The sequence below is a fragment of the Ptychodera flava genome, chromosome 6, assembly GCF_041260155.1.
Source record: "Ptychodera flava strain L36383 chromosome 6, AS_Pfla_20210202, whole genome shotgun sequence".
NCBI classification, from domain to species: Eukaryota; Metazoa; Hemichordata; class Enteropneusta; family Ptychoderidae; genus Ptychodera; species Ptychodera flava.
The window spans coordinates 12828183-12849912 of NC_091933.1; the positions used below are offsets into that span (position 1 = coordinate 12828183).

Genomic DNA, 21730 nt, shown 5'->3' on the forward strand with positions numbered 1-21730 from the left:
CACACATGCAGAAATTAAGTAACATGTGCATAGATAACTGCATATCTACATAATACATAGCAACCATCTACATACGTACATCTATACGAATATTCACACATACATAGATACAAGTGCATAGATGCACACATTATTAAATCTTAGATACATAGCTACAAATATACATAGATTCATAGAGAGAAAGAAAGATAGATGCATACATAATTCGATAAATTAATGATAAATAATAACCAAAAATAACTTCAAGTACAAGCTAATAATAGTAAGTTTTATGTATCATGTAATCTTCAGGAAAATCTATCCGTTTGAGGATAGCACGTATGCTTTGCTAGATAAATAAATAGAGAGATAGATAGATAGATAATTAGATAGATAGATAGATAAATAGATAGATAGATAGATAGATTGATAGATAATTAGATAATAGATAGATAGATTGATAGGTAGATATATACATACATACATACATACATACATACATACATACATACATAGATACATACATACATACATACATACATACATACATACATACATACATACATACATACATACATACATACATACATACATACATACATACATACATACATACATGCATAGATACATGCATAGATACATGCATGCATGCATGCATGCATGCATACGTACGTACGTACGTACGTACGTACATATATACATACGTACATACATACATACATACATACATACATACATACATACATACATACATACATACATACATACATACATACATACATACATACATACATACATATGAGGGAGCATACTTGCAATGCTACATTCTTTTATGGCCAGTAACATGTTGCATATTAAGTATTCTGTGTTTAAACATTTAGGTGCACTAGCTAATGGCGCCGCAGCTTCACAAATTATAGTATTTTTTGATTTCATCGTTTGCCTGAAGTGACTGACTCGTTCAATTCGGACATATAATTTAGACATAACATTTTAAGGAAGTGTTTCTCATGCTTCGACGGTATTGAGGTATCATGGAAAAATGAGGTCTGTTTTGTTTTTTTCAGGAATGCCGATCACTCAAGTGCCAAAAAGAACTCCATCATTATCAGCAAATATTAAAGATCCACTCCAAGGTTTGAGTGATGTTTTCCTCGGTAAGGTTTATGCATTTCAATTCACTCACATGCCTACAATTTTAGAACATTATAGATCCCTCGCGGCGAAGATGTTTATTTGTGTTTAATACTATTTCGATTTGACGGCTGACCATCCGCAATTCACATAGTCAAAAAGGTTTCATTTGTGTGACTTGCTCCCCTGCACATAACGAAAAAGTGGATTCGGAAGTATTTTACAGATTGCGTTGGCCGTATTCGCTGTATTAATCGTCAAGAACTTGACTTAATGTAGCGAGCTACATTTGCTAAAGTATCGGTTAAAGCACCAAAGAGTAGTTTATTCTCTTACAAAAACAAATACCTCAAGTCACGAGCTTTTAATTAATTTGTAGCCAGTCATCAAATACAATGCTGAAATGCATCCTCAAGTATTGAGAGGTCTTGGGGTCAACCTGATGTAAACAGATAATATTCAATTCGGAATACTTCGGCGCACTCAACCTTTTGATCGGTTATGTTTGAATTCGTCCATCTTGTAAGAATGTTTTACCCGTATGGACATTACGATATACTCTGATAACAACCCTACAGCTACTACATGTTAATACATTCTATAGTTTGCATAATGTACCAAAATTCGTCGACACATGTGTTATTTTGTTTCACAGCAGTTATTATTCATAAGGAGACAACAGTCCTCGATTAAGAATTGCATCAACTTAGTTGAAGCTTGTTGCTTCTGTAAAACTATGAGAGTTTGCATATACTTGGATAATATTTCTTTTTATCCAACGAATATAGGCTGATCGACAATACATGTATTTGTGCCAAAACGTTGAAGGCAGGTGCCACGATTATACATTGTCTATTATCTTTTTATTTTAGCTCCATGAAGTTAAAGGAATATTTCTAATCTTTATTACTATAGGCACTTTTGGAGGAAAATGCGAAGTTGGTGTAAAATTGCAGTCCCTGGATCCAATCGTTTGTTTCCGAGTACCCAATAATTTCTTCGGAGTTATGTACACTTTATTTGAAATCCAGGCTGGTAAGTTTCATAGCTGGTACTCTTGAGGTGAAATACCGTATTCTTGCTTCGATACTTTTGCCATCTCTACCTTCTCCGTATGCTAATCGTGGCTGGCATGGGAAGACATGAAACGGCTGAATATATCACTAAAGTGATTCAGTCGTTGAGAAGTCGCGTTTCTTTTATAATACCTTTCAATTTAGTGCTTGTTTAGGAGTGAACACTACTGCTTTTGTCCAAAGTGTGAAATGTTATCTTGGTTTTTGGAGCAATCAAAAGATGAATGGTATTTAATTGCCCAGTTCTTTCTTCGTCATAAATTTTAAGCAATGCTATTTTCATGATTGCGTTGTAAAGGTAGTTTGCGCCTCCAAACTGAACGATCTAAACTTTTGCTCAAACTTGCCTCAAAGCAACTTTTAATCACTCTCTGTCAAAATCAAGAATAAAATATAGGGGTCACTGTCCAGATTTTGAAGCTAGAGAAATAAATTACCAGAGATTTTCCGATATTTGAAATTCAATATGACCGCCATCGCTGTAGAAAAATGATTTTTTAGAACCAACAATGAAATAAAAGTTTTCTTAATCCAAGAGCTTAAAATGAGCCCCTACAAGTGGTTGACCGAAACGTAATAAAAGCTGAGCGTCAGAATATCTTTCCCAGTGTTGTATTCTTGCCATTCTACCACAACGTCTAGTAATATAGGCATGAACTTTTGACCTAGGTAATTTTTTACCGTTGTGTAGGTGTGAACATTACAGGAAGCTTTGAACAGCTTAAAAGCGCCCCCAATGCGGCAGCAACATGCTTGAAGTCAAAAGTTGTCATTGCTAATTTCACGTCCATTGTTGCCATCAATGAGACAACCCTTCATCACGGTTCGGAACAGTGTGATGCTATTCATATATCCTTGTCGGCGCAATCTGGGCAAACCATTCACGGACTTGTTGGTAAGGAAAACTATACTTTAGCTATTTGTAATACGCCAATGCAGTTTGAAATATCAAACAAATTTGCATCTAACCAGCGCAAAATAAAATCCAGCCAGATATCAACTTAAATATTGACAAATGATAGACAGACAGACAGACATATACATAGATAGATAGAGAGAAATACAGAAATACAGACAGATGCAGACAAGCAGGCAGACAGACAGACAGACAGACAGACAGACAAAAGAGAAAGATAGACAGTCAGATAGACAGAAAAACAGACAAACAGGCAAACAGAAAGACACATTAGATAGATCGATAGCTAGCTAGCTAGATAGACAAAGACAGACGGACAGACAGATAGTCAGTCAGATAGATAGATAGAGAGACAGATCATTTCAATATCATGAAATACATTTACCATATAGATGCCATAAGGCTCACTTTTTACAACTAGCAAAAATTACATTTATTGATTCTTTGATTTCAAAGTAGGCAACACTTGCGTTCCTTTGAAGAAGGAACTTTTCGGTCAAGCTTGGCGGAAAAAAAGTTGATGTTGACATGGTTTTTAATAGTCTAGAATATCTCTTTTGTTTGACATCAATGCAGAGTGCGTTGAAACATCTTCGAAGAGCATGCAATAACATGCACTTGTTAACATACGACAGTTTGACAATTTCCCGGTGCAGTGAGTTGTTTTCAGTCAACGACAAGCGGAGAATTTCTTATGAAAGGCCGAGGGGGAGGATATATGTGATGTCTACATAGGTGGAAAACGTTACTTCTCGCCAGTGGTATAAATAGCGGGGAAAGTAATTTTTCTTTCGGGATTCTGTGTACTTGGTGTACAGAGTCATGATCATTGGAAAATTGTCATCACCTTTGTTATTATCTTTCTTGAATCCATCAGCCCGACTGGTATCGGAAGTTCCCCTTACCAGTATGCAGTCCTACAACGTCCATGAAATCAATGGTGTGAAACTTGTTATGTTATCAAGTCAAGACGGTCACTTCAAGGAGTCACTCTTCGAGCCGATGTGAGAGCGATCTCATGCCCACGTGACTTGGACCTGTTGACGTGAGAATGCGACATCTGCATTTAGCACACGATATTGACTCTAATTTCCACCTTAGGTGCAATGAGCGTAGACCTAAAAAATTAGAGAAAATGTTCACGAATTTATTCTGATTTTACTCAGAACCAACGGAACAGTATGCATGAAATTATTTGATCGTAGTTTAGGTTTATTGGCAAAAAGACACGAACTGTCAAAGTTGATGACAAAACGAGAGTCGAAAACATTTTGTTATATTTTTTGTAGACCCTTTTCAATAAAGCTTTATGTTTCTTCCATGAATCTTCAGACAACAAAATGTGCGGTAATTTTTAATCCCACTCTGGGCAAGTCAAACCACCAAACGTAAGAATTAGTAGCCACAGGTGTACATGTTTTTCAAACTAAGCTTATTTTGAACAAAATTAACCCTCTCGGTGCTGTGACGTTTTTCCTCCAAACTTTTAGTGCAACATTTTACAGATTTCTATGGATTTTTCTGAAATTGTTTTGATAATTTTGGACCAAATTGATATCATATTTCATTGACTTACGCGTTTGATCAAAATGTTGTCGAAATCTGAAAAAAAATTGTAGGAGATATATTTTATAAAGGCGGCAAAAATTGACTTTAACGCTCAAAATGTTAATATTTGGAGGGAAAATTAATACAGAAATAACGGACGACGCGTTGACCATTAATGTTTATTTATGGGCAAGGTCGAGAGGAAAGCCAAAAATTAATGGGCGAGGCTTGCCGAGCCCGGCGTTAATTTGACTTTCCTCTCGCCCGCGCCAATAAATAAACTTTAATGGTCAGCGCGGAGTCTGTTATTTCAATTATATTATCAACGAACACCGAAGAACCGTCAAAATTTACGAAAATTTCCCGTGCGAACGACAACGGGGCCCCAGAGCTTGACAGTGAGTAGTGCGCGCGCTGCCAAAATTTTGAAATCCGGAGATTTTTTTGGAAAAAGCGTCTAAACGTGGTCAACAAATGCTCCATTTTATTTTGTGGTTGATTATGAATTTTGTACAAATCGCAATTTTCGTTTTAGCTGTAAAGTGTCTATGTTTACTATATTATTCATATTCACGGGCATGAAAACAAACCATTACTGTGTATTTGTGGGCAGTCACGTGGTTCAGCTCGACCAATCAAAACGCGATGGACAGGACATGGAAATATAATGGTTGATAACTTATATCCTGCTATCATTTGAAATGTTTCTCTCTCTGTAAACATTTCCCAATGGGAAAGCTACCTACTCCCATTGCCCTCTCCCGACACAGTTTCAATTTCCCACAGCCATATCTTTGCCAAACGCTTTTCCCTGCCCATTAGCACACTCCCGAAAAGAACCCAATTATATTCATACTACCTTTTCGGCATTTTCTAGAAAGGATGTTGATAGATTTCTGCTTCTGAGATAAAAGGTAAATACTCATATCTATTCAAACTGAAAACAATTTAGGAGCCCAAAAATTGGGGTCACAGTGCAGATTTTTGGTAACAGAGATACAAATTACGCAAGATTTACCGAACCTGAGTTGAAATTCAAAATGGCCGCTAAACCTGTTGACTCTATGGAAACATTTTCAAAATAGTAAGACTTTGAAAAGTTTTCTTACACCAAGGCATTTAAAAGGAACCCCACAAGAGGTAGATCAGAAAAGAACTGTAAGAGTTTGAGACCCCGAATATCTGTCCTCGAAGCGGGTTCTACATTGAGAGTGTTTGGACCAAAGAGTGCAAGAATTTGGTTTTGGACTTATCGTCGATAAGTCTATTCTTCACGCTTGAATGTACGGATGTTCGGCCTTGGCCTCACTCTTCGATCCCGAGCCTTCGATCGGCTGTCCAAGCAGCGCTGCAAGCACCTGTGCTCTATACAGCACGTACGGCAGTTTGTTGAGACAGGGGATATAATGACGACATCATGATGATAAGGCTGGCCCTTTTGAACGGTATTGGGCAATGATTCTTTATCGGTGGGTAATCTTGAAGTCGAGTCAATATAACGGCGTCGATGAGCCGTTGCAGTTTTGAAACGGACGATATCAGGCAGAGGGTTTATGTCTATGCCTGGATCGAATAACGTGACTTTGAGCAGATTTGCCCAATCAACTCAGTGATATGATTCTCTTTAGACTGTGATGAGCGATGGTGCGCTGTACAACACAGAATAAGGCGATATTTTGGCTCGGCATTCCTCAAAAGTTTGAATTGAAATGAGCATCCTTTTTATATTGTATTAAAATACATACTTCAAAAACAAACATTTGCCCTAAACATCAAGTTAAGTTTCAAAATAGTAAGTTAATTGCATTTATAATATGACTGTATAAATTTCACTGGATAATTGTACATTTCAGAGTAAATCCTATATTTAGTTCTTCAAGTAAGCTCGTATTTTAGTAGACCACCAACTGAAATATTTTTCTTCGTTTGCAAATATTTGTGAATAGTCCATTTATCTATCAGTTTAACAAAGTTAACAATTCTCATCACCTTGAGAAAAATTATTCATACAACAATAAAGTACAATGTGTTTTTCTTTTATGTACATTAGCGTTTTCAAAAGTTTACAAGGATACATTCTATATTATTCCAGACAACTTTAGCAATTTGACATCTTAAAAATCTATGTTCGAGGGTATCTATCTCTTTACAAACTTTACAATCCATTGACGTTCTTTTGTTCCAAAATTAGAGAAATTTATTGCACGGAGTAATCCGTGACAAAATTTCAACCAAATTCTATTCATTTCAATTTCAATTTCAATTTCGAAGCCCGTCAACATAATTATTCTTAATGGTTCGAGGCGGAAGATGGCATTTTTAACATGGCCAAAGTTGTTGCTACATCTTCGTTTCTTGTGAGGTAGTCGATGTGAAGCGAGGAAAGAAACAAACTGAAGCGAATCATTTCACCACAATCTACACGATTTTATTTACAGTAATCAGTGCAATACAGTTCGGAGCTTTGTGAGTTGAATAAGGATTTCGGAGAACCAATCCTCTTCTTTTGTTTATGTTTTATTTCTTCAGAATATCCTTTTCTTTCTTCTCTTTCCGTCTGTGCCTGACGTTGGAAACAGTGAGTTCAGATGAATCTGAGTTGCGTTTGTATAAGTCTGCTCACAAAAAGGCTGATCTTGTACTTTAGTTGCCTAGGGATATCTGTTTAGGACGCGCTCGTCTTTCAAGCACACGGTTATTCAGAGTGTTGCCTATGTAATGACAAGTGGTTTTGATAATACCTCTACTCAAATCAGGGTGGAATTCTTTTAATTCATTTCCATCATATGGACAGAAGGCCACGTCAATAAAGATCAAAGCTCCAAGATCATTTGCGGAAAGTAAAAAGTGGACGAAACTCCACTTCTGGACAAAATAAACCAAATGGGTCGCCGCTCGTGTGACCCAGAAGATTTATATGTACATGTCTTTTAGTCGTAAGGGTCACAGTCGACTCACAAATCGTTAAAAACAAAGTTATACAGAGCCCGTTTCCCGATAAAGCTTCTATGGTGGAGAGCGCCCTCAGTATACCGACACAGACTTTCTATTCTTAACAGTCAGTCGGAAGAATTAACGTAGTATGCATCTGGAAAGTGAAAAACTCAAACTTTTGATCAAATTTTCCCTTAGAAATATTTCATCCGTCCACTTTAAACAATCATAAATAAAATTCGGGGATCGTACATATTTTGGAACTGGAGAAACAAATTACCCGAGATTCACCGATATTTGAAATTCAAAATGGCCAACATCTCTGTGTTAACTCAAAATAGAAAAATAAAATTTTCCATTTGAAACCCCTCAAAGGGTTTCAAAATGAGCCCCCAATAAGTGGTAGATCAGAAAAGAATTGCAAAACTCTGAGTTCAAATTTCTGTCCCGGGGCGCGTTATACCCCAGGGCCCAGTTAAATATGTAATAGAACTGTTCCTGAACTCTGTACTTTCGAAGGCAGGGTCAGTTATTTATGGTGCACCACTGTTACAGTAATACTCACTGTCCCAGTGAGGGTCACCTTCAATGGTTATAAACTTCTTCTGTCAGCTTTTTGCACAGGGGGTCCCTAGTATAGAAAACAGCATTAGGTGCAGCAAAATAGGAACAACTCAAAGATATACACGATTGTAGGCACACAAGTTTATTCACACATTAAAAGACAGAATTGAATACTGTTAGCAAGTGTAAAACACGTGGCACCCCTTGGTTTTATTAAGGTATGGCGATGCAAAAATCACAAGACTGTGAACATTTGAAAAAGTAGTCTTGTTTTATACGATACAGAGTTTAATTGACCATCGACTCTTCGAGGTCAGGAATGCCTCTTGTCCACAAAGTTGAACTGGTCGTTACAGAGACACTGTAATGACAAGTGAAATCAATTTTACAATGACCGTATTTCATTGAGTGAGAACCGTCTGACGTCATATAAATTTTTAGTTTAGTTTATTGTCATTTACAATCGTACAAAGTCAATTTACAGATGACATAACAAGTAGCAAAATGACAATTTTTGGAGCCATAAATAAAATCCAAGGGAGGATATCCCACATTATTAATATCAAGAAAAATCGATACATAAGTCTAATTTGCTTCTTGTGACTTTTATAAGCTATCAAAAGAAACAACAACAACACTCGGTAGCAGTCGAATGGAAGTTCTTACTCGATTATGATAGTCATTTGCTATGCAATCGTAACATATTTTCAGTCAAAACAAAGATCTTTAGTTCAGTAGAAAACGAATCTTGTGGAAATGTACTACAAAATGCCGGCAGATGTTGATTACAGCCTAAAATTCATGTATCCTCAGCCTGGAAACCCACCATACGAAAATTGACGAAAAACAAATTATTTTCCGAAGTGAATTGCTGTTACCATGGTTTCTGACGAATGTTCCTTGTTCAATATACGTTACTCAAATTAATGTCACTTTTGTTTTACCCATATTTTTCTCCACTAACTGCCGAGAGAAGAAAATTATTTTCCGAAGTGAATTGCATATCCTTTTAAGTTAACTTGGAATGGGAAGCCCAAGAGTAAGCTATTGAATGCTGCCCTGCTCTTAAGTGTACCGTCGACCAACACGGGATTTCTCGATTTACAGGCTATGGACAGTGTCTGACATGCTCTGACGAGATCTCACTGAAACTTGTTCACCTTCGGTAATTTGTATTCTTGCTTCGAACAAGGCTGGTAAAAAGCAAAACAGGAAACGTTCTTTCCTGGCAGGGGTAAACAGTACCCTTCTGAACAAAGAAGATTTAAAAATACTCAAAAGCTTCGAACAAGGCTGGTAAAAAGCAAAACAGGAAACGTTCTTTTCTGGCAGGGGTAAACAGTACCCTTCTGAACAAAGAAGATTTAAAAATACTCAAAAGCGTATAAACTATTTAGAATTTATGACGGAAATTTTAGAAGAGGACTGTCATATCTTTTCCCTTTCACCTTATCTCAAAAAAACAGTCGACCGACCATTTTCTATGTGGTATTTACTTGTTTACTCTTAATACTAGAAGTGGGGACAACTTTACCGTATAGGACGTTCAGGGGAGTAATGTTATACCCGATGAACACACTGCATGTTGTATAACTGGGATTACACTTTATATATCTTGATTTTATTCTCCGATTTCAAACAGCTGCTGACACACATGATTGTTACCGCCAGGTAGTATTACCTCTGGTTGTACAGAAAGGCGTTTAGGAGCCACAACGACCACATTGGCTATTTCATATTGATCGGTACTGTAGAGATTTAATAAACTTTTGTAACTTTCCCTTGTATATCACGAAAAACAAAGCATGATAACAAAATTATCGTACTCATTTTTGCTAAAATGAATGAGTAATGTAATATGTTATGAGTTTCAATATTTTTAAATATCATACGTCTGCCACGGTGCAAGGAACAGAGGTTTTCTGATATGGTTGATGAATGGTTCTGTATTATTTTCACAGTTTGCATTTTATCTTACACAAAAAGTGAGTCATTTCCTAATTCCTGTGTCTAGTTTTTCCCGGAAACCAGGTTCTTTAGTCTACCAAGTAGAGTCATGACATTTCATAAGTGGCATCTCCCTCCTAACATTTGACTAAATTAAAGATGATTAATCTATTTCAATGATCACAAATGTATGAAAATTTGCTTTCACTTCGAGGTATGCTTATGAAAAAAATTGAATCCCTAGCGATGTATAATTAGATTTAAACCATCTTTTTAAAAGTTGGCCCTTCTTCGAGTTCCACTTGATCGCGTAACAGTCACATAAGCATCATTATACGAGTCAAACTAAAGTGCCCCGTTATTTCGTTGTTTTAAGATTTCAACTTTCAGGACTAAGAAGAGGCTGTAAGAACCGACGTCACAACAAGTCAGGTAAAAATCATGGTATATGTGACGAAAATGCAGCACCATATAACGTACTGTTCAAAGTAAAACCATTTCTTTCATGGATTCCAGTCAGTTAGTCCGAGGTTAATATTGCTTGCATTTCATCGACGATTTCACTTCTCAAGTGATCCAATGTCATTTATTTAAATCTCGGCAAATTTACTGAAGGAATGTTTTAATGAAAGTCATTATAACATAATTATCGGGTAACCCTTTGAGTTATGTTAATTTAGTGTGCAAAGATACAGGAGTAATAAGTTAATTTCAAGAGAGAGCGTTAACAAGCTGCTTCATATCATGTGAGTGTACCAGAATAATGGTGCACTGAAAAATTGGTGATGTTCTTTTAAAGGTTAGTCGATCTTGAGCCCCGGAGGGAGACGGTGTAACTGCCAAATTAAGAAAAGAAGGAAACATTGAATAAAAGCATTTCAGAATTTGCAGTAGATGAGTCAATGACAACACCATATATATATATATATATATATATATATATATATATATATATATATATATATATATATATATATATATATATATATATATATATATATATATATATATATTAACTCCTAGCCTACTACTTGTGTCTTTCTCAGTAATTTGAAAGCAATGACATTATGTTATGATCAATGTCATTAAATATTTAACGAATAATGAATAATAAAACACACACACACACACCACATACATTAATAACACACGTATCAAATATATCACACACTTCACACTGTCACGCGGGCACACACTCATAATGCTTAATGCAGATCTTTACAAACGTAAACAAAACACATCATAAAGGTACTGTCGTTTGGATAGTTGCTTTGTGGTCAATAACCCCCAAAACCGTATAAAATGGACAAGCCCATAAGACGTTCCCACGTTACGTACAAGTATATCTTTCATGTTCAGTAACTAAATTACACTTGACAGGTGCACCCAACCTGTAAATTCAGTAATCATTTTACAAAATCATCAAAAGACATGTTCCTTAAAGGTTTACTGTCACCTGTTCCAATTTGCCACAGTTACCATGGCAAGAGAAAATCTAACCAATCACAGATTTAAGCGGGTGGCCGCTTTTTAAAAACAGCGCCCTCACATGGGCATTTTGAATACAAGGAACGCCCCTTCGACCATACATAGGCATGTTTATATTACAGGTGACTGTATACCCTTAAGCTTATATACTAATTTAAGATACTCATGACCTTATGTGGAGGGAAGAGTGAAATCGTTCTTAACTGCCACCCTACCTGCACATGCGAAAAACCCACGAAATGAACTTTGTGGAAAGGAACCTGGAATAACGAAGGTGAAACTAACACGGACATTCATTTTTCGATCACAACACGAAAACAAGATAAATTCCTCTAAAAGTCATTGCTTCTGTTTATGTTTGAATTCGATCTGTTATAATAACTATGACTGTCACGTGTGTAAATTTTAATACGGAAACCGGAGTTCTGCGTAACACTTTTTATCAGTGACTCCAATTGTACGACAATGTCAACGAATACGTAAAGGAACATGACAACGAACGGGTGCATAACTTCAGTCTTTTCTTCAATGACCCCACTCGAGCAGATATTCATAAAAACTGTGTTCCTAGTAATGGCTTACTGATACTTTCAGGGAAAACTTTCCCCATCGAATGAACAATTATCAAACAATGCAAACCAAACTAAAACGTTAGTAAAAGATTCTGCCTGAGGCTGCATATTATGTTTTGCTTACATATTAGTCTCCCAGAAACGGGCTCTTTAGTTTCTCTACAACAGAAATAGCTTTGTATCCGCCTGCAGGAAATTCTCAGCGTGCTCTGACAGAAACAGATAAATTCAATATGCAATCCGATAAAAGTAAGCTTTTCCTTCGAATTGTATGATTGTCAAGAGTGTTAAACAAAACGACGATGTGATATCAATATCACATCCGCCGTCATTATCCATTCCATAATTCATGACACTGCTCTAACAGTAATTGTTTTCTTTGTTAACATCAAATACTTTTTAATCAAAATTGTTCAATTAAATTTACATGGTCGATTTTAAAAACGGACTGTTAGGTGTTATCTAATGAATGACACTTTTCATCTCTAATTACATCATAAGCAAAATGAAAAAAAAAGTTTCGTGTCAGCACTTAATCTGTACAAGTAAAGCTCACAATTGAATAAAATAAACTTGTAGGAAATTCTCAATCAATACGAATGCCGTCAACCGCTGTTAAACAACAATGGTTGTTGTTGTACGTATTAAGCAGATAATGCCTTGAAATGAAATTAAGCAAAAATGAATTCCTGTCTATAGTGAAACAAAGTCCTGTTTCAGTCGCTTTTTGTGAAACGTCTACCAGTTGTAAAGTAACAGTGTTTACCTACCTTTAAACAATAAATTAGACTATCATAATATAAACGGTTTGGAATAGCCAAATGGGTTTATCAAAAATCTGCACGTCTATTTCAGCCGTCTCACCGTCTAGCTGTCATGCTTCCTGTCTCGCACTGTATATATTCAAAGTGTCTCTGCCTGTCTGTCTTTGTCTGCTCCCTGGGTCTCCCTCTCCTCTCTGTCTCTGTTTCTCTCTCTCTCTCCGTCTCACCCAGTCTCTCTATCCCACATATTTGTATTCAGTATCCTACACAAACAACGCTTGTACATGTATCATTGTGGTGAAGTCGAATAGCAGAGCAGCATTGCCGCAATGCCCCTCTCACGTCGCGGTCTTTACGAGTTATTTTCGGCGAGGCATTCATCACTGTAAACAAATTATACCACAGTAACCCTTCATTGTTGTGTTTTCATAACACCCGCCAGTGCGTGCATATATATATATATATATATATATATATATATATATATATATATATATATATATATATATATATATATATATATATATATATATATATATATGTACATGGTGAACAAATTTGTACTCACGAAAAGGCGTTTTGCAAACTAGCACATTTGCAGCCACTGTTCTGTTCAGTTCTCATCTTCTTATATCCTTTAAATGTGTGCTAATTTTACGAGGTGGGCAATTAAAGCCCGTCTAGCTTACCTTCCTATTCTCTCCTGGTTTTCTCTGAATTCTAACCTGTGAAGGGACATGGGGTTTTACTGCATTAGGAAACGTACATGCACAGATATTGTTAATTTATATTGGAAACAAATATTCGCATTCTCTCATAGACCACATGTTTAGTGAATCAACATTTCGATGAAATTGCAAAATCAAATATCTTGCACACGCATGCACTTTTCTAATCTAATCAAGTACACTAATAAAGTACATTAATATCAATTATCTTACTTTCATAAATGCGCAGATATTGCTAGTTTTGCATTTGAACAAATGAGTCATAGTTTTACCCGTAGACTACAATATATAGTAAATCAACATTTCGGTGAAATTCCAAAATTTAATTTCTTGCACACACATGCACTTGTAACCACATATATGTAAATACATAAATATCAATAGTCAAAAGTTCAAAAATGCACAGATATTGCTATTTTTATATCAGAAAAAAATTGTTCATAGTTTTCTCAGAGACTATCATGTGAATATTTTTGATGAAATCCAAAAAATCCAATTTCTTGTTTGCCTGATAGACTCTCATGTATTATGATTTGATATTCTTGGGTGAAGCATTATATCAGCCACATCTTACCTTATTATACTTGTGTAGTATATGGTAACCCTCCCGCAAATGTATGAAATATCATGTCCCTTCAAATATGCTTGCATGAGAAACTGCGACCCTCTTTCCCAAAATTCCAGCCCTCTGCCTGTAATTTGTCCCTAAAAATTAAACGATCTGTTATGTAAATTAGCTTATACTGCTTCGGTTATTCCTGGAGAGAATACTGCAATGGTTGTTGGGAAGGTCAAGTTTTACAATATCGAACAGCGGGAGGGTCACATTTGAGACACAAGGATAGGGCGAGGGTCACATTTTACAGTACAGATGTGCACGAAATTCTCCCGGCCCACCCACTGTAATTACTGAAGGCTCCCTTAGTAGATGTTTGATAACGAGACGAACGCTTAAATATTAGCATAACCTCATCATATCAGGGAGGCGATGTTTGAGTAATGAACCCGCCCCATGACTGGATGCTGTATGCTGTGGGTTCGAACCCAGAATGAAGAACCGTATTTTCTACCCTTTAGGCTCACATTGCCGAATTGTACCAAAACTTTCAGTGAGTGTATAGCCGCATCAAAAGGGGTTATTCCTACTTAGTATTTCTAAAATTTTTGTTCCAATTGCACATGTACTTAAGGTGATTGTTTGAACAGTTCTAGCACCATAGAAGGGGTAAGCCGGCTTTTAAAGGAAGTTGAACTGAAGTCAAGCCCTGTCTCGGACATTAGAAATATCGCAGTATCTTTAAAACAACAAAGTTGTATTGATTAATGTAAATATGCTCTTCATTGGTAAGGACGAGTAAACTTTGAATTCTGATACTAAGTACGGTGTTGAGGTTTACAGTTACAGGAAATGACAGGACGTGTACCGTGGCCGAAAGCGACACTATCCTTCTTCAGAAAAATGTCCTTCTTCACGTTTGACCCTCGTTCTTCAGACTGTAATTTCCTTTTTCAGATTTAATCCGTGGCATTATTTGGCTAACCATTTAAACCCTCAAATAAAAGAATAGCCGTTCAAAATATCGGAACTTTTCAGTATTTCTTCGGTTCAGATAGCGAATGGGCATTTACATCAAATTTGTACCAAATTTTGATCTTCAATGTATTTTTCTTAACACTGTTTTTCAGAAATAATAAGAACACGTTCAGCACAGTATCTTTGTTAGACAATCTTATTTTTAACCGATAAATAAAAGTATGAATTACAATTGGATAAAATACCACATCTAGGACTTTCATGACGATAAATCATTTCTAGTCGCACTAAATTAACTGCAAATTGAAAGTGAGAAATAAGACACGTGGCATTTCTAATATCTAATTTCAAATTGGTGTTAACATTCATTATAAGAGTTGACGTGACGTCATTGACGTTGTTTATCGTATCCGGGAATAAAAACACCCTTCTTGTATGTGGCATTTTACCAAAATCGTAATCGTATTTTTATTAATAATCGATTAGAAATAAGATTGGCCGATAAAGATACTGGGCAGACAGTGTTATTCGTACTTTCGAAATACAGCGCAAATAAAGCACAACAAAGATCGATGGGAGGGTTTCCAATTTTGATGTAAATAGTCATGCGAACCAATGGAATATGAAATTTGCCCACATTTCGACGGTCATTGTTTTATTTCAGAGTGAAAAATGTTTGCCGAATAATGTGACGGACTGGATTGCGCTGAATGCGTAATTCTTGATCTAAAAAATACAGTCCGTTCAAGATCGAAATTTGGTCAAATTTTAATGTTAATAACCATGTGAACCGACGAAATAATGAAATTTGTCTGTATTTTGACAGCCATTGTCTGATTATAGCGTGAAAAAATGATGGGCCAAATAACGTCACGGATTAAATCTGAAGAAGGAATTTTCAACTTGAAGAGTGTAGGTCAAAACAGTAGAAGAAAATTACCTTCTTAAGAGGGCAGGGGATAGTGGCGTTTTTCGGCCACGGTAGGACATTACGTACAGGATTACTATTTTTGTGGATATAATCCCTTGCTAGCCTGTGATCCGTTGTACATTTCAGCTTGCTGAGCAACAAGCATGAACGTTAACTGCGTGCTCGTGATAGTGCTCCTTCAGTTTCCTATCGCATCGGCTTCAGTTGGTGGGCAAATCGGCGAAACAAGCTTTGGCAAGGTAAAGTATCACCTTTTGTCTTCATTGCATCCCTTCGGTATATCATAAATTCATGAAAGACGAAATTTCATTATCGTCTGTCACATAAAAAGCGGGAAAGTTCTGAGCAGACCCTTCTAGCGAGCTTTGACCGAACTCTGTGTCATGATCCTAAAATGAGGGGTACAAAAATATGTGTTACTGAACAACTGATGCAAACACTTTAGACAAGCTATACATTTATTACAAAGGATAAATGTTTTATTGTATAGTTCTTCCTTTTTATTGAGTCAGTTACTTTCTTCTCATGGTTAATTGCTCGTAGCATCGACAAAATTTTGTGTTTTTGTCTGACAGGTAACATTTTACTTTATGAGTTAACTTAGGTTTAGCTTCTTTTTCTGGGGCCTGTGAAAGTTCTTTACAGTTGGGTGTATTAGTCGTGTGTATAATCGGCATTGGATGATTGATTTCCTTTCTGTAATTCTCTTCAGCGGTTGTGAAAATTTTTCTTACAATAATTATCGGGGTATTGCTCAATGTGAATCTTGTTATTTTGGTTGGTTTGGCAACGGTAGCTTTCGGGTTCTAGGACAGTTACCACCCAGACAAATACCCTCTGGACAATCACCAGCAGACATTTACCCCCGGCTAATTAACACCAACCATTTACCACCGAGACATTTCCCCAAAGACATTTACCACCCGGATATTTACCCCTTACACTATTTATAGCGACAATATTGCTTTGTTGAAAATGGTATCAAATGGGAAATGATGAAAAAAGAAGGTTCCCGAAGACTGTGTTTGCATCTTTTCTAGTACTGTCTCCTGCTGGGTGCCACATGATCTACCTTTTGTTTTGCCTGGCAAGTTTACCATTCGTTCTAATTTTTACCCTTGCTAAATTACCCTATGTCTATCAGGGAAGCGAACCCGTGACTTTTGATGGAAGAAAACTAAAAACAAAATTAAATTGAACCGATTGAACGTGTATCCATAAAGTTCGCACAAAAGTTAAACGTCTAGGCCTGCTGGTATCGCTTAAACTGCTTAGTGTCACTTTTCCGACAAGCATTACCTCTTTGGTTAATGATATCCCCTCTCTCCGTACAGTATGATGCATAATTCTGCGCTGCACGTACAACAATTGGAAGTCACTTCAATGAACTGTTATTAGATTTCTATATAATACTTATAGCCCCTAAACTTGTAATAATAATTAATATAAGTATTATATAGAAATAATAACGCGAATAATAATAGGTTCAATTTCCGTGAAAATTTCACCATAAGGGTATTTTGGGTCGAAAAGGCCAAATATGATATCGATTTCACTGCCCCATGTTTCCATGGTAACCATTTTAGGGGTTAAATTTTCAGTTTTTCTAATTTCCAATGAAAAGTTACTTTGATTGATAATAAATTATCTAGCGGGGGGGGGGGGTTGGGGTCAGAGAACACAAAAACCAGACTTATTTTAATGTTTGAGTTGCCATGGTAACTATTATTGGATTGAAAACGTTACTTTTTCCCTAATTCCTATTAAAGAAGTATTGATTGATGTAAAAATTGATAATAGGGATTTTTCTGGTTAGAACACCAAAAGAATTACACTCATTTTAATGTGAGATGTTTCCATGGCAACCATTCAGGAGTTAAAATTACCAGTTTTTCAAAGATTCCACCTAAAATCCAGGAATCAACAGAATGTGTTATATCAAAGGGATATTTTGGGTTAGAAAGACCAAATATCCAGTGTAAAAATCCAGTAATCAACAGAAATATTATACCAAAGGGTTGTTTCGGGTTAGAAAGACAAAATATGATATCCATTTTTACTGCCCTGTTTTCCATGGTACCCTATTTGCGTTTTAAAATTTCAATTTTTGTCCAAAGTCCAAAGTAATCCCAGTTACTATGCAAATGCTCTCCTAAGTGTATTTATAACAGTATGAACTCCATGTTCATTTTTGTTTAATGTTACCATAGTAACCATTTCAGTAACCACAGCTTTTTATTTAAAACCATGCATATTTTAGATCAGGGGTATCTTTTTTCGTTAGCCAGACAAGAAAAGGCTACTTTACGAGATTCTGCCCATGAAGTGAGTTTTCTAGTCTTTTGATATGTATACTTGCACACCTTTGATACCCAAGGAAACAGGTATAATGGACGACAGTGGGACTCAAAAGTTCTGTGACCTATAACCCGTTTCACTCTCAGAGTTGTATGTAAATTTTAAAAGTCGCCTTGACAACCTGACAACAACATGGCCTTTTCAGCACTGAGACATACCATTGGACATACTGTAGCAGGGCTAAAAATTGGCCATGGCCCTTCTGCCGGGAGGAGGCATAATTTCTGTGTCATTGTGATTGATATATTATCAAAATGCAACGAGAATGCGTTTTTATTGGCCATTGTTTCCTGTGCCAGTCATTCAAGTACGTCAGTACAGATATTGAAACTTTGTTGCAAAGTTCCACCGCACGTCGTCTTCGTAATTTCCAGAACAAAGTCACGTTATTTGCCCAGCTGGGTTTGACTGCATTTATCTAGCTCGTCCCAAAGTGACGGACGGATCTTTCAACCTTTCAGCTTGGTGAAAAACGCATTTATTGATTCGCCAAAGGCCTGTGGATTCGCTTATTTTTGCACAAGTGCTACATGGACATAGGAAAAAGTTCGACTCACCCTTGCCCTCTCGATTGTTGAATACATTCAACCACGGTCCATCATGATGAGAGTTCTCGAATCAAAAACTGTAACCGTGCTCAAATACAAATGTCTTCTCATTAAATTACGTCATTCTTGATATACAATTGTTAGCATTCGAAATCTGTCACCCTGTTTTTTTTTAAAGTTGGAGAAGGGCAGCATTTCCATCTGAATGATTGAACGATGTGAAACGCAAAATTCCATCGCATATTATCCGGCAATATGTATAATGTACACTGTACAGTAGAAATTCTGTATACGCTCCAGGTATGTATAACTATAAGCTTATACTCCACAAAATGGCCACAGGCGGCGTGAACTTTCTGAAAAGATTTCCTAAACGTCCTACTTGTTACCTTAGATACTCACATGTGATGTCCTGAAACGTATTCTCTGCAGTAATTCCAGTTTCTGTCAACATGCAAAGCTGAATGACACGAGACATAGTGTGCAGACTACACATTCACGAGCACGTTCACTCAACTGCGCACGCTCATATTGGCAGATTACACTGGCAAAAGAGTGCGCATGCGTAAAGTTATATTTGTAGCACAGATCTCATGGAAGCTCATGCCTTTGCTCGATCCCAAAACTTCCTTGATTGCTTACAGTTAATGCACATGAACAAAATAAAACCAACAACGTCAGCATAGGGAGAGGGTTTATGGTTTTCGCCACAACTACAAATGCCACGCTGAAGGTACGTTTACAAGGCCAATTACACTGGCATAGACTCTCTACAGTCGCTGTGCCTTGTTTTCTACATGCCCACGACTGCCACGATGGGCCTGCATTCGAAGCCTACGCTGTGCAGCTCAGCAGCTGTGAGCAGGCGCTGCCAGACACAGCGACTGTCAGGTTTTGCAAGTATATGAATATTCATAAGGGTAGTGATGTCAAAAGGAACAACTAGCTGGGCGGAGAGAATATACGTACGACAATTAGAAGTCACCCCTATTGACAAAATTAAAATAAACAACACCTCTTTTTCAGAATTCCCACAGCTTCAATGAACTGTTATTAGATTTCTATATAATACTTATAGCCCCTAAACTTGTAATAATAATAATAATAATAATAATAATAATAATAATAATAATAATAACAAGGCAGTATTGCTGAAGGCAATGAGTACTTGGGCCGTGATAGAGTAATTTTGAGGACAATATATACTACTATTCAAATATGGTCTTGAATTTCCTCCTGTCAATGAGGCATTTGATTAACTGGTTATTAAACGAAGCAATGGCATGACAACGGCAAAATATGTCTAGCAACTTTTGTGGAGTTTGAGGCAGGGGTTCTTTATTTATAGCGGGAATTGCTTAAACTCCTTAAATATTCAAATTACAGCAAATTTCTTTGTTCTCGATGGTAGATGTCTAATATTTAGATGGGCATATTTTGATTTCTACCCTATAGTTATCATATATACCAAAAATCGGACATCCAGCTCTATTGGCTTGCTCAGAATTAGATATGCGCATAATTAATGAGGTACAATATGTGGTGTCATAAGGTGTCCCATCATACCATTTATGAAGGGTGTAGCACTTGTGGTTACTGAGTTGTGGACAAATATATATATTTGAGGTCAAAGGTCATGAGGTCACGTGACATTTTGTCAAAATAATTGTATTGCTAAGTTATTCCTATATACCAAAAATCAGACCTCCAGCTCTATTGGCGCGCTCAAAATTATATATGCGCATAATTAATGAGGTACAATATGTGGTGTCATAAGGTGTCTTATCATACCAAATATGAGGATGTAGCACTTGTGGTTACTGAGTTGTGGACAAATATATATATTTGAGGTCAAAGGTCATTGAGGTCACGTCACATTTTGTCATAATAATTGTATTGCTAATTATTCCTATATACCAAAAATCAGACCTCTAGTTCTATTGGCTCGCTCAAATAAGATATGCACATAATTAATGAGGTACAATATATGGTGTCATAAGGTGTCCTTTCATACCAAATATGAAGGGTGTAGCACTTGTGGTTACAGAGTTGTGGACAAATATGTATATTTGAGGTCAAAGGTCATTGAGGTCACGTGAAGTTTTGTCAAACAAATTATATTGTTAACTTATCCCTATCAGTACCAGAAATCAGACCTCTTGCTCTATTGGCTCGCTCATAATTAGATATGCACATAATTAATGGGGTACAATATGTGGCGTCATAAGGTGTCCCATCATACCAAATATGAAAGGTTTAGCACTTGTGGTTACTGAGTTATGGACAATAATGTATATTTCAGGTCAAAGGTCACCAAGGTCACATGATATTTTGTCAAAATGTCTGAGATATCTGCGTGAACCGATGGACTCACTGATGGACTCACGGACGGATATGAGCCAATCTATAAGCCCCCTGGACTTTATCCGTGGGGACAAAAAAACTGTGTCACTGCATCCTTTAGGCAATATGAATACAATGAGAAACTAAATTTTTATTTTTCTTGGCATCATACATGCGAGTCTATGGAGAACTGCCTTATACATATGAGTCTATGGAGGTGTAAACTAAAAGTCCTCTAACACGGCCAAATTTGATAGCATTGTGAAACAAAGCGACGTGCATCTGTATGGGGTTGGGTACTGGGCGTGAACGGACGGACGGACGCACGGACATGACCAAACCTATAAGTCCCCTCGGACTTCGTCC

The 21730-nt window shown here is 36.7% G+C and overlaps 2 protein-coding genes across 7 annotated transcripts in view; both read left to right on the forward strand.

The window, feature by feature from the left end:
* LOC139134198 (inter-alpha-trypsin inhibitor heavy chain H3-like) overlaps positions 1 to 4430 on the forward strand; it is a 28502-nt gene extending 24072 nt beyond the window's left edge. The window contains exons 20-23 of the mRNA XM_070701110.1: positions 1047 to 1136; positions 2029 to 2148; positions 2881 to 3084; positions 3983 to 4430. Coding sequence (XP_070557211.1) covers positions 1047 to 1136; positions 2029 to 2148; positions 2881 to 3084; positions 3983 to 4113 — 545 coding nt within the window. The 3' untranslated portion in view covers positions 4114 to 4430. The remainder of the gene's footprint in view (positions 1 to 1046; positions 1137 to 2028; positions 2149 to 2880; positions 3085 to 3982) is intronic.
* An 11721-nt stretch (positions 4431 to 16151) lies between these two features.
* LOC139134873 (inter-alpha-trypsin inhibitor heavy chain H3-like) overlaps positions 16152 to 21730 on the forward strand; it is a 52369-nt gene continuing 46790 nt past the window's right edge. For 5 of the 6 annotated variants that reach the window (XM_070701950.1, XM_070701951.1, XM_070701949.1 and 2 more), the window contains exon 1: positions 16223 to 16354. In XM_070701950.1, the coding sequence (XP_070558051.1) occupies positions 16259 to 16354 (96 nt within the window). In that variant the 5' untranslated portion in view covers positions 16223 to 16258. Of the gene's footprint in view, positions 16355 to 21730 lie in introns of all 6 variants that reach the window. The other variant, XM_070701947.1, reaches the window with a different exon arrangement.